The sequence below is a fragment of the Ovis aries genome, chromosome 17 (genome assembly GCF_016772045.2).
Source record: "Ovis aries strain OAR_USU_Benz2616 breed Rambouillet chromosome 17, ARS-UI_Ramb_v3.0, whole genome shotgun sequence".
Lineage (NCBI taxonomy): Eukaryota > Metazoa > Chordata > Mammalia > Artiodactyla > Bovidae > Ovis > Ovis aries.
Genome location: NC_056070.1, coordinates 1,907,759 through 1,924,671, shown reverse-complemented (window position 1 = coordinate 1,924,671; position 16,913 = coordinate 1,907,759). Strand labels below are relative to the sequence as shown.

The 16,913-nt window shown below is 35.9% G+C and overlaps 1 protein-coding gene across 2 annotated transcripts in view; it reads right to left on the bottom strand.

The window, feature by feature from the left end:
* Positions 1-16,913, bottom strand: part of TLL1 (tolloid like 1) — a 389,207-nt gene that overhangs the window by 106,054 nt on the left and 266,240 nt on the right. For both annotated transcript variants that reach the window (XM_060400908.1, XM_042234239.2), the window contains exons 13-16: positions 16,072-16,267; positions 14,224-14,349; positions 10,556-10,716; positions 7,019-7,199 (exon numbers count right to left, since the gene is read on the bottom strand). In XM_060400908.1, coding sequence (XP_060256891.1) covers positions 7,019-7,199; positions 10,556-10,716; positions 14,224-14,349; positions 16,072-16,267 — 664 coding nt within the window. The remainder of the gene's footprint in view (positions 1-7,018; positions 7,200-10,555; positions 10,717-14,223; positions 14,350-16,071; positions 16,268-16,913) is intronic.

Below are 16,913 nucleotides of genomic sequence, written 5' to 3'. Positions count from 1 at the left end.
GACCACCGGAGTCATCCCTTCATTTGGATCTGTTAGATGCCATGCATGAGAGACAAAAAATGTTAAAAAAGAGCACAGGTTAATATGCTAAATTTTTCAACCCATAGTCAGTTTATAATGAACATAATTCCAAAACATAAAATATTTCTAACATTTAAAGTTCATTGTAGTAGAAATATCATGTTGCTACATATTTCTAAGGAGAGTTATTTTCTTTAGATTTGATAGAACATAATCTGATTTGTAGTAATAGTAAGTACAGAGAAATAAAGTTGAAAGTGAAACAAATCATATTTGAATAATAGTTTTTGTAGCCAGTTTTTCATATTTCTGTTGTGCTGGAAAGATAACAATAATTTTAAAATAATTTTTAGAGGAGGAATAAGAATTGAATCGCCAGTCTATGTCTGACGCAGGATACAGCATGCTTGGGGCTGGTGCATGGGAATGACCCAGAGAGATGTTATGGGGAGGTAGGTGGGAGGGGGGTTCATGTTTGGGAACGCATGTAAGAATTAAAGATTTTAAAATTTAAAAAATAAAAAACTAAAAAAAAAAGAAAATGAGGAACAAGAGGGAGAAGATTTTATATATCATACTAAGTATCTTATTATTTTTCAGTGTCCCAATTAATTAATGTTTCCTTCTTCCCTACATCAAACATTCTTTTGTATAATCAATGCCACATGAAATTAAGAGTTACCAAGTATATTGCTGGAATATATGTGTAAGCTAATCTAAACTAAGCTAAAATTGAAAACTGGGCAAAAAAGCAGCATATAAAAGTCATCATACCCAACAAAGCAGGGTATAAAAATGCCCATACATACCAAATAGTCAATATGAAAAGAGAAAATTTCAGTAAACATTGGAATACTTGAAATTATCCAGACTTTCTACATCATGCAAAGAAAGCTATTTATTTAACTTAATGTCATTAAAGATTAGTTACACAAATATATTCTGAATTTTTTATAAAAATTATCAAATTTGAGGGAAAAACATTAGCAAATATAATTCCGTTTTCATTTTCTTTCCTTTTTATCTTCTTAGGACACAAACTACAAATATTTTGAACAATGAAAAATCCCAAGGAAGAGAGAAGGAAGGAGGATGCGGAGTTTTAAAAATTTCTCAGACTGTATATTTTTGAGATTAGTTGTTTGTCAGTTGCTCAAAAATATACAAGCAACTCATGCAGCTCAATTCCAGAAAAATAAACAATCCAATCAAAAAATGGGCCAAAGAACTAAACAGACATTTCTCCAAAGAAGACATACAGATGGCTAACAAACACATGAAAAGATGCTCAACATCACTCATTATCAGAGAAATGCAAATCAAGACCACAGTGAGGTACCATTTCACACCAGTCAGAATGGCTGCAATCCAAAAGTGTACAAGCAATAAATGCTGGAGAGGGTGTGGAGAAAAGGGAACCCTCTTACACTGTTGGTAGGAATGCAAACTAGTACAGCCACTATGGAGAACAGTGTGGAGATTCCTTAAAAAACTGGAACTAGTACTGCCTTATGACCCAGCAATCCCACTGCTTGGCATACACATCAAGGAAACCAGAATTGAAAGAGACATGTGTACCCCAATGTTCATCACACCACTGTTTATAATAGCCAGGACATGGAAACAACCTAGATGTCCATCAGCAGATGAATGGATAAGAAAGCTGTGGTATATATACACAATGGAGTATCACTCAGCCATCAAAAAGAATACATTTGAATCAGTTCTAATGAGGTGGATGAAACTGGAGCCGATTATACAGAGTGAAGTAAGCCAGAAAGAAAAACACCAATACAGTATACTAACACATATATATGGAATTTAGAAAGATGGTAATGATAACCCTGTATGCGAGATAGCAAAAGAGATGCAGATGTACAAAACAGACTTTTTGACTCTGTGGGAGAGGGAGAGGGTGGGATGATTTGGGAGAATGGCATTGAAACATGTATAATATCATATAAGAAAGGAATCGCCAGTTTAGGTTCGATGCAGGATACAGGATGCTTGGGGTTGGTGCACTGGGATAACCTGGTGGGATGGTATGGGGAGGGAGGTGGGAAGGGGGTTCAGGAGTGGGAACTTATGTACACCCATCGCAGATTCATGTTGATGTATGGCAAAACCAATACAGTATTGTAAAGCAAGAAAAGAAAAAAGAAAAAAAAAGTCTCAGACTGTCTGTGTAATGAATTCAATAATTGATAATTCTGTCAATGATTCATTCGAAATTTTCTAGCATTTTCATACTATCAGCATGGGATTTTAAGAACTGTTTTTATTAAAGAGAAATAAATGTCTTATTGAGTAGAAATCAAAACACTTAATTTTTCAGATGGAAATTAACCTCCTTCTTTGGAATGGACATATCTGATTTCCATTCCTTCATGTAGATGAAGGAAAGGTCCATTATTAGGGAAAAATGAGGTAGCATTTTCCCATCAGAGACCTGTAGAGTATCTCTGAGACTGAAAGAGACCATCAGTCTATGAATAATACATACTGGATGGAACTGAAGTGGCAACCTGTATCAAGTTCTTGCAAGATTCAAAAATAAAAATTTTCTCTTTGCAGAAAGCTTCCATGTCTGTAGGAAAAAGAAGTAAAGGGTCCACGTACCAGAATAGAACAATATATGAGCAGATACACTTACAGTAAATGCTCAGATATAAAACAAACACCTTACACACTCATGCACACACACATACACAATACATCTCATGCATGTGTGCATGCACACAAAACACACAATTTTCAGCACAAAACTGTTGAAAAAATAATCACCTTCAAATGAGCACTGATAAGCTCTATTGAGAGCAACAATTCAGACAATTTGCTCTTTCTATAATATGCAAGTATTTAAATATCATTAACATGAAACTTGGAACTAGATTCAGAATCATAGAAGAGCTTTAATTGTGTTACTACCTGAAATTAATCTCACTAATATTTAAAGTTTTGTTAGGATAATATCAGGTTGAATGTATTCTAAAAATATCTATGACCTTCCCATGAGAAAAAAAAATAGTGTGTAGGAGAAACAGTGTAAAGAAATATCTATAAACATTGAAAGATGGATAAGATGAGAATCAGGGCAGTTGAAATCACTTGAATACAGAGGAAGAAAAATCACACAAATAATTTTATCTGACTCCTGTATTTGTAACAGACATAAATGAACTCAGAGTCAAGAAATCTGGGCTTTAATGAGCTTATCCTTTAAGTCATCATTGCATCTTTTTACCACTACAAGGTTGCCTAAGAAGGTGAAAGGTCTATGTACAGCTCTCATTGCCTGAAGTTATTTGTTATATTATTTCCAAATAACAAACACTGTGATTAAAGTAAAACTCAGGTTTCCCAAATGTTATTTTTACATGCATAAAATCCTACTAATATTTCCTTTAAGTTTAACCTATTTAAGGAAAAATAGTCTTGTTCTTAGAATACAGTTAATTTTGCTTAATCACTTAAAGTAAGTAAACTATATCAAGAACACCTATGCAGATTTGAATAATTGTATTCAAATACAATATCATATAAAATTGTTAGGCTTTACTTCATATAAAGTAATTATTGTTCATTTAAAAACAAACCTCATTCATTCATAGAAAATAACAGTAATATATTGTTGAACCAGCTATCTTCTAGAAAACGTCTATATTATTAGACATTTTGTCTAATATATTCCAAAATACATAAAAATTTAATAGATATGTAATTTAATATCAGTTCAAATAAACTTAGTTTTATAGTCATAATTTCCTTATTTACTTGTACTATTTCATTATATTACTTTATAATACACCCTTAATATCAGAAGTAAATAACACTAATTTTTGTAGAGGAGCATATGGATATTCTGTTGTATAAAACAATAACTTCTAGATTTTCAAACTATAGCATGAGTATTTTAAGACATTAAGAATTTATGCAATGATTTCTTACTTTGCTGAACATGAAAATGACAGAAATCTGTATTATTTTGCTAATAAAGTCTTGGAGTCATTCTTCTAATTCTATTTCTTAGGTCTATAAAATGCTTATTGAAAATCAAAGGTATATGAAAACATTAGTAAAATCTCAATATGATTATTTCATAAATATTAACAGTTGTGTTTTAAAAATAATGATATACTTTAATTTCATTTTATTCATTAAAAATCTAAGTATATTTCCTCGTGTTTTTTTTTTCTTTTTTTTATTAAATTTTTATTTTTACTTTATTTTACGTTACAATACTGTATTGGTTTTGCCATACATTGACATGAATCTACCACGGGTGTAGGTGTGTTCCCAAACATGAACCCCCCTCCCACCTCCCTCTTTCTTGATGTATCACTTGGTTGCAAGAAAGCCAGAACATATTTTTAAATAACTTTCCTTTCTATATAGTATAAATTCACTTATAATAAATTGAACTTCTTGATAAAACTTTTGGGGAAATTTATGTGGAAAATAGCTAAACACAACATACTTCTCATTATGTTTTCATAAATCATAACCACTTCTGAACTTTTTAGAGAACTGGTTATAAACAGAAACACTTAAGAGTATGTCTACAGAAAAAATTTCTGGATTAACATACACAATGGAGCAAATATTTATTCAATTGTCTATAACATGTTACAAACTATGAAAATAAAAATTAGAAAATTTAACTCAATAAAAAACACATATTAATAGTATTAATTTGTATTAATACTTATGAACTAATCAGTAGATGGATTTAAAGTTTCACAAGTTTCAGAATAATGTTTTTAAGAGGAATAACTTTGAAATCAGGAAATTTAGGGAATTTCACTGATGTTTACTTATTTTCTTAAAATGTAGGGGCTTTTAATCAAATTTCAGGTCTTTAAGAGGGAATTCTTAATGTGAATTGGTTCAGTATAAGTCACTCAGTCATGTCCAACTCTTTGAGACCCCATGTACTGTAGCCCACCAGGCTCCTCTGTCCGTGGGATTCCCCAGGCAAGAATCCTGGAGTGAGTTGCCACTTCCTCCTCCAGATCATTAACCTTATCCACTTCCAAAGTAATTGTATAAAAATATTGCCATAATAATTTTGTGTTGTTTTTACTAGCCTTTGATCTATCTGATTAGAATGTATATAAGATCTGAGTCAGTAAATTTGGGAAACTCAGCAGTTGTCACAGGACTGGAAAAGGTCAGTTTTCATTCCAATCCCAAAGAAAGGCAATGCCAAAGAATGCTCAAACTACCACACAATTGCACTCATCTCACTCGCTAGTCAGAGAAGGCAATGGCACCCCACTCCAGTACTCTTGCCTGGAAAATCTCATGGACGGAGGAGCCTGGTAGGCTGCAGTCCATGATGTCCCTAAGAGTCGGATACGACTGAGCGACTTCACTTTCACTTTTCACTTTCATGCATTGGAAGGAAATGGCAACCCACTCCAGTGTTGTTGCCTAGAGAATCCCAGGGATGGGGGAGCCTGGTGGGCTGCTGTCCATGGGGTCACACAGAGTCGGACATGACTGAAGTGACTTAGCAGCAGCAGCAGCAGAACACGCTAGTAAAGTAATGCTCAAAATTCTCCAAGCAGGGCTTCAGCAATATGTGAACCGTGAACTTCCTGATGTTCAAGCTGGTTTTAGAAAAGGCAGAGGAACCAGAGATCAAATTGCCAACATCTGCTGGATCATCGAAAAAGAAAGGGAGTTCCAGAAAAGTTTCTATTTCTGCTTTATTGACTATGTCATAGCCTTTGACTGTGTGGACCATAATAAACTGTGGAAAATTCTGAAAGAGATGGGAATACCAGATCACCTGACCTGCCTCTCAAGAAACCTGTATGCAGGTCAGGAAGCAACAGTTAGAACTGGACATGAAACAACAGACTGGTTCCAAATAGGAAAAGGAGTACATCAAGGCTGTATATTGTCACCCTGCTTATTTAACTTATATGCAGAGTACATCACAAGAAACGCTGGGCTGGAGGAATCATAAGCTGGAATCAAGATTGCCGGGAGAAATATCAATAACCTCAGATATGCAGATGACACCACCCTTTCGGCAGAAAGTAAAGAAGAACTAAAGAGCCTGTTGATGAAAGTGAAAGAGGAGAGTTAAAAGCTGGCTTAAAGCTCAATATTCAGAAAAGTAAGATCATGGTATCTGGGCCCATCACTTCATGGCAAATAGATGGGGAAACAGTGGAAACAGTGGCTGACTTTTTTGGGGGGGGCTCCAAAATCACTGCAGATGATTGAAGACATGAAATTAAAAGACACTTACTCCTTGGAAGGAAAGTTATGGGCAACCTAGACAGCATATTAAAAAAGCAGAGACATTATTTTGTCAACAAAGGTCCATCTAGTCAAGGCTATGGTTTTCCAGTGGTTATGTATGGATGTGAGAGTTGGACTATAAAGAAAGCTGAGTGCAGAAGAATTGATGCTTTTGAACTGTCGTGTTGGAGAAGACTCTTGAGGGTCCCTTGGTCTGCAAGGAGATCCAACCAGTCCATCCTAAAGGTGATCAGTCCTGGGTATTCACTGTAAGGACTGATGTTGAAGCTGAAACTCCAATACTTTGGCCACCTGATGCAACGAGCCGACTCATTTGAACAGACCCTGATGCTGGGAAAGATTGAGGGCAGGAGGAGAAGGGGATGACAGAGGATAAGATGGTTGGATGGCATCACTGACTCAGAGTCTTGGGTGGACTCTGGGAGTTGGTGATGGACAGGGAGGCCTGGCGTGCTGTGGTTCATTTGGTCGCAAAGAGTCGGACACGACTGAGCAACTGAACTGAACGGAAGACAATTGTATTTGACAATTGCATTTCATAGGGCTATCATTATTAATATCCTAACTTTAAGTAAAAAATTATTAAACTGGGATAAATGTCCATGGATTCAGTGTACCTCCAAGCTCATTTATAAAAAACTATGAAGAATGGATAGTGTACAATTTAAGCTAATCCACCTTGAAAGTCTGTAATACACATGCAACATGAGAATACTGATACCTGAGAAGAAATGTGCTTTGAAGCCCTTCTTGGATACAGTATTGTCAGATTTGAATTCTATTCTCATATTGTTGAAATGGGATGTGATCACTTCAGGCACTTCAGCACCACAATATTTGCCATGCAATTTAGACTCAGAAGAGAGACCACTCCAAATCTCCACATAATCATACTTGCATACCTAGAAATAAACAGGTTACTGTAATCATCAAATTTGAAAGCATCAGATAATTGACAGCTATTTTTAAAAAATTTATTATGATTTTCCCTTTTCACTCCTGTGGGTCAAACTGGATTAACAGATCAAAAAATACAGACTTTAAGAAAACTGAAATGAGTGATGAGTATTTGTTTAACAATACATACGATTTGAACTCTCCACATTATGTATGCCTTGTAATATGTCAACCTTAATTACTGTTTTTTTGTGATATTAATTAGGTAATGAATAAGCAAAATGTTGCTAGGAAAAGTGAAATGAGTTTTCTATCTACTTTGCTACCACTGCAACTTTTATTTAGAGAGGGCTATGACACAAAAATAGAATAATGTTACTGAGGCTAAAGTTGTTTCCTAATGACTTTCCTTTTGGATATCAATATAATGAATGAAACAATGAAGTGATAACATAACCCAGTATTTTATAAGTCAAGAATTTGCTCATGCCTTTATTTGAAATAGCCAATAATTTAAACTATGAAAATGCACATAATTTTTTTAACAATATTCCACACAGTAACCTCATCATAAGTTTGAGATTTCCAGGATATGTTAGAGTCTGTAAAGCATGCTTCCATGAATAAAGACTGCTATCATGAGAAAAATGTCTTTAACCACAATGTACCATTTATTTAAAACCATCTACCTATCTTCCTCATAAACATAAACTTCTATCCTTTGAACTTCTACCAACTAGTGAATCAAAATGCCATTTCTGCCATAACTAACAGCTTTAGGGAAACTCAGAAAGTAGAAGCCATTCAATACTAAGCTCACCTTACATCACAGAACTGGTAGGAAGAGTCCCATTTTCAAAAGTGCTGCTCATGTGAAAGCTTTTCTAAGATTACTGAAAAAAGGCTTTCTTAATTTTAATATTTCCCTAAATTTCAGATAATTATTAAAGAAAAATGATGTTTCATGTGGATAAAGTATGTGAGAAAAATAAATTGCAGTAGTTTTTCCATCATAAAACTTATACATGTTGTGAAGAAGACCTCAAAATGTCCACAGAAGTCTAAAATTGTACAGTTCTCTGAAATATCAGTTCATTGCATTTCAAACTAAGTCATGCCCAACTCTTTTTACGACACCATGGACTACAGCCACTCCAAGCTCCTCTGTCCATGAGATTTCTCAGGCAAGAGTACTGGAGTGGGTTGCCATTTCATTCTTCAGGGAATCTTCTAACTCAGGGATCAGACCAGTGTCTCCTGCATTGTTGGGTGGAGTATTTACCACTGAGCCTCTTGGGAAGTCCAACTTGAAAGCCATTAATAAGAGACTAAAAATGCACACAAATGCCTTGACTACTACAAATAAAAATCTTTTTTTTTCTCTATTAATTTATTTTTTAATTTTTATTTTTAATTTATCTTACCTTACAATACTATATTGATTTTGCCATACATTGACATGAATCCACCACGGGTGTACATGCGATCCCAAACATGAACCCCCTTCCCACCTCCCTCCCCACAACATCCCTCTGGGTCATCCCCGTGCAGCAGCCCCAAGCATGCTAAATGATTTAAAAAGTAAGAAATGTGGGAGGGGTAAAGAAGAAGCAAAGATACATATACAATACAAAATTATAGCATAAAATCCACAATTATCACCAATAATATTACCCAGGAGTACAGATACATTGGGCTTCCCTGGTGGCTAAGTTGGTAAGGAATCTGCCTGCAATGTGGGAGACTCAGGTTCAATCCCTGGTGGGGAGGATCCCCTGGAGAAGGAAATGACAACGCATTTCAGTATTCTTGCCTGGGAAACCCCAAGGACAGAGGAGCCTCGTGGCCTACGGTCCATGGGGTCACAAAGAGTTGGACACAACTGAACGACTAAACCACCACAGATACATTATATTTCTGTTCTCCACTTATTTGCAATCGTTCAATAAATATACATCAAAACAAAATACATTTTATGAGTGAATTTTATCATACTTTTGACTCTTAATTCATTTTAAATTGGGCTTCCCTGGTAGCTGAGCTGTAATTCAGGAGACCCTGGTTCAATTCCTGGGTTGGGAAGATCCCCTGGAGAAGGGATAGGCTATCCACTACAGGATTCTTGGGCTTCCCTGGTGGCTCAACTGGTAAAGAATCTGCCTGTGATGTGGGAGACCTGGGTTTGATCCATGGATTGCGAAGGTCCCTTGGAGAAGGGAAACGGCTATCCACTCCAGTATTCTGACACGGAGAATTACATGGACTCTATAGTTCGTGGGTGGCAAACAGTGGGCACAACTGAGCAACTTTCACTTTTACTTTTTCATTTTAAAATAAATAAAGAAAAAAAGTTTCTTGGAGAAAAGATGTGAAAGTTAGAAAGAGAAAAGGAAACAAAATACAAAAACTCAAAAATAAAAACAAAAAACTTTTGTTTCATTTCCTCTGGACTTAAAAAAATATTGACCAGTTATACAAGACACAGTTCTAAAAGCTGTCATTTCTAGGGTTGACATTCTATTTGAATTTGATGCTTGTGTACTAGCACATAGGACTTTTCAAATAAATGATTTCACTTGTTTAAAAGGATGCTTGGGGCTGGTGCATGGGGATGATCCAGAGAGATGATATGGGGTGGAGGGTGGGAGGTGGGAGGGGGATTCAGGATTGGGAGATTGTATACACCCGTGGTGGATTCATGTCAATGAATGGCAAAACCAATACAGTATTGTAAAGTAAAATAAAGTAAAAATAAAATTTAAAAAAAAAAGTGATCACCTAACAGAAAGTTGGACTTTTACTATGTTAAACTATAAAGGTAAAGAAAGGAAAGATAGTGTCAACCAGATGCATCTTTTATTGAGGTTAAAAAATCATCTTTGTGAATCATAAGCATATTCATAATGCAAAACGAGTTATATAATGAAAATATATCCATTTCCACTAGTGAAATATACCAGGTTCTTCCAAAAAGGAATTTTTGTTATGATCCAACAAGTGAATTTCGGTTTGTTTTTCTAGAAAAGTCTATGTGACATGACCCTAATGTTTTAATAGTACTTCAAAAAATCAGGAAAATGCTGGGGAGTAATTTTCAGTCTCCTAGAGATAGTCTAAATCATCCAGTGCTAACAGGACTTATAAGCAGTTGCAGAAATGAGAAATAGAGCAAAAAAAAAAAGACTAGCGTACCTACACTATCATACTTGTTTCTTGTCTTCTCTCCCTCTTTCCTGCCCTCCCTGCTTCCCTCCCTCCCTCCTCCCTTTCCTTCTTTCTTTCCTTTTTCTTTTTTAGCTTTCCAGATCGCCACTGGGGATTCCTAAAACACGTTATAAAAACATATTTATTATTCACTTACTTCATTGCCTTCCAATTCAAAAAACTCAAACTTCATAGAAATTCTGTACTGTGTTGGGGCGACCACTTGCCATATACAGTGTTTGTTGGGAGGGTACTCCTTGGGCCATCCTGGCGTGGTTATAGTGCCATTCAGGTTTGTAAGAAGTCCGCCACAAGCCGCTGGAAAGAAAGAAAATGGAAAGTTTCTCCTAAAAAACTCTCCCATTCTTAGCACCTTTCCACTAATAATCAAACATCTCAGCATTAAGTTTCAACCATCTTCTGAATTTTTCAAAATCTAGAAAACTGCAGTCTTTAGTACAACATTTTGAAACATCTAATCCCATTAGAAAGTGTTATTTTGCAGGTTTGGAGCCAAGATAGTGATTGCTGAACTACAAGAAAGTGATGGCTGAACTACATTCTAAGCCTTTTAAAGTTGCCTGAGCAATATAAAGAACACAGTGTCAGTTTTCTTATCTTTTCAGTTCAGTTCAGTCACTCAGTCGTGTCCGACCCTTTGCGATCCCATGAATCGCAGCACGGCAGGCCTCCTTGTCCATCACCAACTCCCGGAGTTCACTCAGATTCACATTAATCGAGTCAGTGATGCCATCCAGCCATCTCATCCTCTGTCGTCCCCTTCTCCTCCTGCCCCCAATCCCTCCCAGCATCAGAGTCTTTTCCAATGAGTCAACTTTCGCATGAGGTGGCCAAACTACTGGAGTTTCAGCTTTAGCATCGTCCCTTCCAAAGTAATCCCAGGGCTGATCTCCTTCAGAATGGACTGGTAGGATCTCTTTGCAGTCCGAGGGACCCTCAAGAGTCTTCTCCAACACCACAGTTGAAAAGCATCAATTCTTCGGTGCTCAGCCTTCTTCACAGTCCAACTCTCATATCCATTCATGACTACTGGAAAAACCATAGCCTTGACTAGATGGACCTTAGTTGGCAAAGTGATATCTCTGCTTTTGAATATGCTGTCTAGGTTGGTCATAACTTTTCTTCCAAGGAGTAAGTGTCTTTTAATTTCATGGCCACAGTCACCATCTGCAGTGATTTGGGAGCCCCCAAAAAATAAAGTCTGACACTGTTTCCACTGTTTCTCCATCTATTTCCCTTGAAGTGATGGGACCAGATGCCGATCTTCGTTTTCTGAATATTGAGCTTTAAGCCAACTTTTTCACTCTCCTCTTTCACTTTCATCAAGAGGCTTTTAGTTCCTCTTCACTTTCTGCCATGAGGGTGGTGTCATCTGCATATCTGAGGTTATTGTTATTTCTCCCAGCAATCTTGATTCCAGCTTGTGTTTCTTCCAGTCCAGCATTTCTCATGATGTACTCTGCATAGAAGTTAAATAAGCAGGGTGACAATATACAGCCTTGACGTACTCCTTTTCCTATTTGAAACCAGCCTGTTGTTCCATGTCCAGTTCTAACTGCTGCTTCCTTACCTGCATACAGATTTCTCAAGAGGCAGGTCAGGTGGTCTGGTATTCCCATCTCTCTCAGAATTTTCCACAGTTTATTGTGATCCACACAGTCAAAGGCTTTGGCATAGTCAATAAGGCAGAAATAGATGTTTTTCTGGAACTCTCTTGCTTTTTCCATTATCCAGCAGATGTTCGCAATTTGATCTCTGGTTCCTCTGCCTTTTCTAAAACCAGCTTTAACAACAGGAAGTTCATGGTTCACATATTGCTGAAGCCTGGCTTGGAGAATTTTGAGCATTACTTTACTAGCATGTGAGATGAGTACAACTGTGTGGTAGTTTGAGCATTCTTTGGCATTGCCTTTCTTTGGGATTGGAATGAAAACTGCCCTTTTCCAGTCCTGTGGCCACTGCTGAGTTTTCCAAATTTGCTTGCATATTGAGTGCAGCACTTTCACAGCATCATCTCTCAACTGGAATTCCATCACCTCCACTAGCTTTGTTCGTAGTGATGCTTTCTAAGGCCCCCTTGACTTCACATTCCAAGATGTCTGGCTCTAGATGAGTGATCACACCATTGTGATTATCCAGATCGTGAAGATCTTTTTTTTGTACAGTTTTTCTGTGTATTCTTGCCACCTGTTCTTAATATCTCCTGCTTCTGTTAGGTCCATACCATTTCTGTCCTTTATCGAGCCCATCTTTGCATGAAATGTTCCCTTGGTATCTCTAATTTTCTTGAAGAGATCTCTAGTCTTTCCCTTTCTGTTCTTTTCCTCTATTTGTTTGCATTGATCGCTGAAGAAGGCTTTCTTATCTCTTCTTGCTATTATTTGGAACTCTGCATTCAGATGCTTATATCTTTCCTTTTCTCCTTTGCTTTTCACTTCTCTTTTTTTCACAGCTATTTGTAAGTTGTTATCTTTTAAATGGATATAATATGTATACCATATGATAGCTGTAAGCATTCATAAAATGATATGTAAGGAACAATACAGCCTATTGTAGTAAGACCAAAATCAATTGCTTATTTCCCCCAACTCTTTCATTTTTTTTTCAAGACAAAGAACTCTTAGGAAGAGTTAGTTGAGCTAGCAGGCAAGGTAAACTATAGTAAGTAGAGCATATTTGTTACTCCCAGAACTCCATCTAAACTGGTTTTCTTTCCCTTTTGGGTGATCCATTTAAAAGAGGTACTACAAGGAGATCAAACCAGTCAATTATAAAGGAAATCAACCCTGAATATTCATTGGAAGGACTGATGCTGAAGCTGAAGTTCCAAATTTTGGCCATCTGATGCAAAGAGCTGACTCACTGGAAAAGACCTTGATGATGTGAAAAATTGAGGGCAAGAGGAGAAGGGGGTGACAGAAGATGAGGTGGTTGGATGGCATCACTGACTGAATGGACATGAGTTTGAGCAAACTCCAGGAGAGAGTGAAGGACAGGGAAGCCTGGGGTGTGGCAGTCCATGGGGTTGCAAGGAGTCCGACACGACTGAGCAACTGAACAACAACAACTATTGATGTTACCTCTAATTCTTATTGATAGTGAGATTAGGAAAATTAGAGTATTTAAAAGCAAGTTAAGTGAAAGGAAGGACTTCCTTCATAGTTCTGTTGGTAAAGAATCTGCCTGCATGCAATGCAGGAGATCCAATTTCGATTCCTGGGTTGGGATACTCTGGAGAAGGAAATGGCAACCCATTCCAGTGTTCTCACTTGGAGAATCCCGTGGACAGAGGAGCCTGGCGGGCTACAGTCCATGGGATTGCAAGAGTCAGACACGACACAGCTACTAAACCACCACCATCAGTGAAAGGAATGTATTATACACAGTTCCTAATTAATTCCTAAGGAGTCAAGGGTTAGCTAAAGTAACTGGTCTCTTTACTTGCCCTTGTGTATGTATGCATATATATGTGTATCTGTGTATGCATGTCAACTAATATAAAGATTATCATATTTATACATATATTTTTAAAGCTACTGGTACTTTCAGGTTTACCATATTTGGCATATTTCTAAAGTGTAAAAATATTTATGCTAGGAGTCACATAGCAATAGCCAGATAACTTTCTTTTTATCTTGTATGCAATAGCCTCTGTTTTAAAGATACTGTATTTTCTTTGCAACTGTGTCTATTTTATTCTTGCTTAATAGGGAGGCAGAAAGAGAGAAAGAGAATGAGATTACATGAGAGAAAGGCAGGGGTAGGGTTTCAGGCAGGGAACACCATGTGCAAATCCAGCCCCACCTTCGCAGGTCCTTCTGTCGGGTCCCAGTTCATAGCCAGGCTCACAGGCGCACTGGTAGCTGCCCAGCGTGTTCAGACAGTGCTGCTCACAGCCGCCACGGTCAGGCTTGGCACACTCATCTTCCTCTATAAAAGTGGCAACAATTAGAGAGCTATTTTGTTTTTGTACACTAATGTGCAAAATTTTTTGAAAATGTGATGTTTAGTAGTTTTGAATGAAACTGAAACAATTGATTTCTTCAACAAAACAACAGGAAACATTTGCAAGCCTTTGATGGATGACATATAAGAATCCATGTCACTGCAATCTAAAAATCGTGTGAGAATCAGAAGGACTGGGCCAACTGATGATCACCTTATCTCAGAGCATTTTTTTTTCTTTTTTAATTTAAAGTTAAAGGTGATTACTAAGATGTAGAGATTTTTCAGAATGAAATAGAAAACTTACTGAAAGAACATGAATTCATCTGTTCATTTCATAGTATAGTTTGCTAGGTAGCCTGAAAAATGCTTTTAAAGAAATAGCATTATTAATAAGTAAATTATGGTGGCAAAAAATTAAAAAGGAAAACTAAGAAAATTTCTAGACCTCTTTCAATTAAAACATTCAGTATTTTTTATAGAGAGATATTGATTCAGAAAATACATAATTCCATATTTTATAAACATTAATAATTTTAATTGTATGTGGTAACATAAAAATATACAAAATAGACATGTGAAACATATATATTATTCTAAAAAAAACGTGTGACAAGGTACTTCATAATCTCACTCTCTAGGAATAACCTACTCTGAATTAAGAAAACAGTAAAAAATATTCTCTGGAGAAACTGTGTATCATCCAGTACTAAGCATTTTGATAACCAAATACAAACATCACATGAGAGACTCTTATAGTATATTTCTTCTACTACAAAATATAACTTGTAGGGAAGATTTAAAGTATGTAAATGAATATTTTAATGAATACTTTGAATACATATACCCTAAGTGCCAAGGTTCTCTGCCTTTCAATTCAAATGATGAATAATACCCAGGGGAAATCAATTTGTTCTTTGAATAACAGAAATGTCTAGATATTCTTTACACTTTGACATACACAACTGAATTCATCACTTATTCTTTGAAAGGTATCACAGAGGAAATTTATTTTCTCTATTAAAAGAATTTTATTCTACAGTAACACAGTTAACCTAAATGTCTTTGAATTTTCAAGGAGCAAATCTGATGCCATTATTTACAATGAAACAGCTTTCTTTTTACCCTACAAATATACATCATGCATGGGACATGAAAATAAAATAAAATTCAAAATTAAAGATAATCAGTAATAATTCTTTGTCAAAAAGACATTTTAAGGGATCAGAATATTCTACTAAGGAGGCCATACATTATTTGTAGTGTGGTAGAATGCTACTCTCTAAGGAAGGGCATAAAAGTGCTGCCACCTGGAAATAAATTGATGAAATATATGTCAGTAATCCCCTTCTGGTTATAAACTTTTTGCTGATTAAATTGCAAACATTTCCTCTTATCTGAATATCCCTTTCTGGATTTTGGTATTTTGACTGTTTCCTAAAAAACAGACGATAGAAAATCCTAATGGATTTCCTATCCTGTGCTACAAATCTCTAGATTCTAGTTTCCTTTTTTTTTTTTTTAACCAGTAAACTTTTCCATCAAAAATCATAAAAATATTGATATATTTATGAAGACTGCATACTTCAGCCTTCAATATTACATTACTCTATTTCTTCCCTGCCTCAAAGCTAAATACATTTACTACATAATACTATATTTATCATTGACAAAGAGAAGCTTACATTTTAAATGATTCTAAATTACCTTTAAAAAAATTGGCAGCAAACCCTGCCTTGTTCACGGTTCCATCAGAAACAAACTTCATCCACAAGGTATTGGAGGTAGATCTGATATCTTCAGGTTTATCATAACCACAAAAACGTCCTATCAAAGGACTACTTTCATTGGTTCCATCTCGAACTTCTAGGTAGTCATAGGCACAATTGTCATGTCTTTCAATCTGTAATAGTAAAAATATGAGATCTATCTCATTAATACACAAAACAATTTCTATAAAAAGAGCATTATGTATTCTCAGTGATGTGATACTAACACAGCCATATAACATTATTTACACAAAAGAGAGCATTTCTGATGAATTATGCATGGTAATATCACACTGTCAATGAATAAAGGGTTTGTTAGTCTGGTAAAGACAGAGAGAGAAAATATCTATGAAAAAGTGCATCCACATGCATTAGGATCATAGAAGTTAGCTGCCTTTTAAAATGGAATAAAAATAAAAGTAGTAATTCTTTCGAAAACAGAATTTTAAAAATTCCAGATTTAAAATTATCGTTAGAAATCTGGGCTAGATATCCTATAAGCAATGCCTAATTTGTTCTGAAACATAACCAATAATTATAATAATTGCTCATAGCGGATCAACAAAACCATTATTTTATCAATAGACTGAATTCATATTTTATTGACAAATGTTGCATAGTTTCAGGTTATACATATCTTTCTGAAGGAAAATCTGATAACATGAAATTACAATTCTTCTTAGTCTATGAATCCTTTATCCATAGTTAGCATAGCTGTGAGTGAGATGACTCCACTATGGAACTAGCACTAGCTGCCCTCTCAGAGTCACAAGGGCTTGC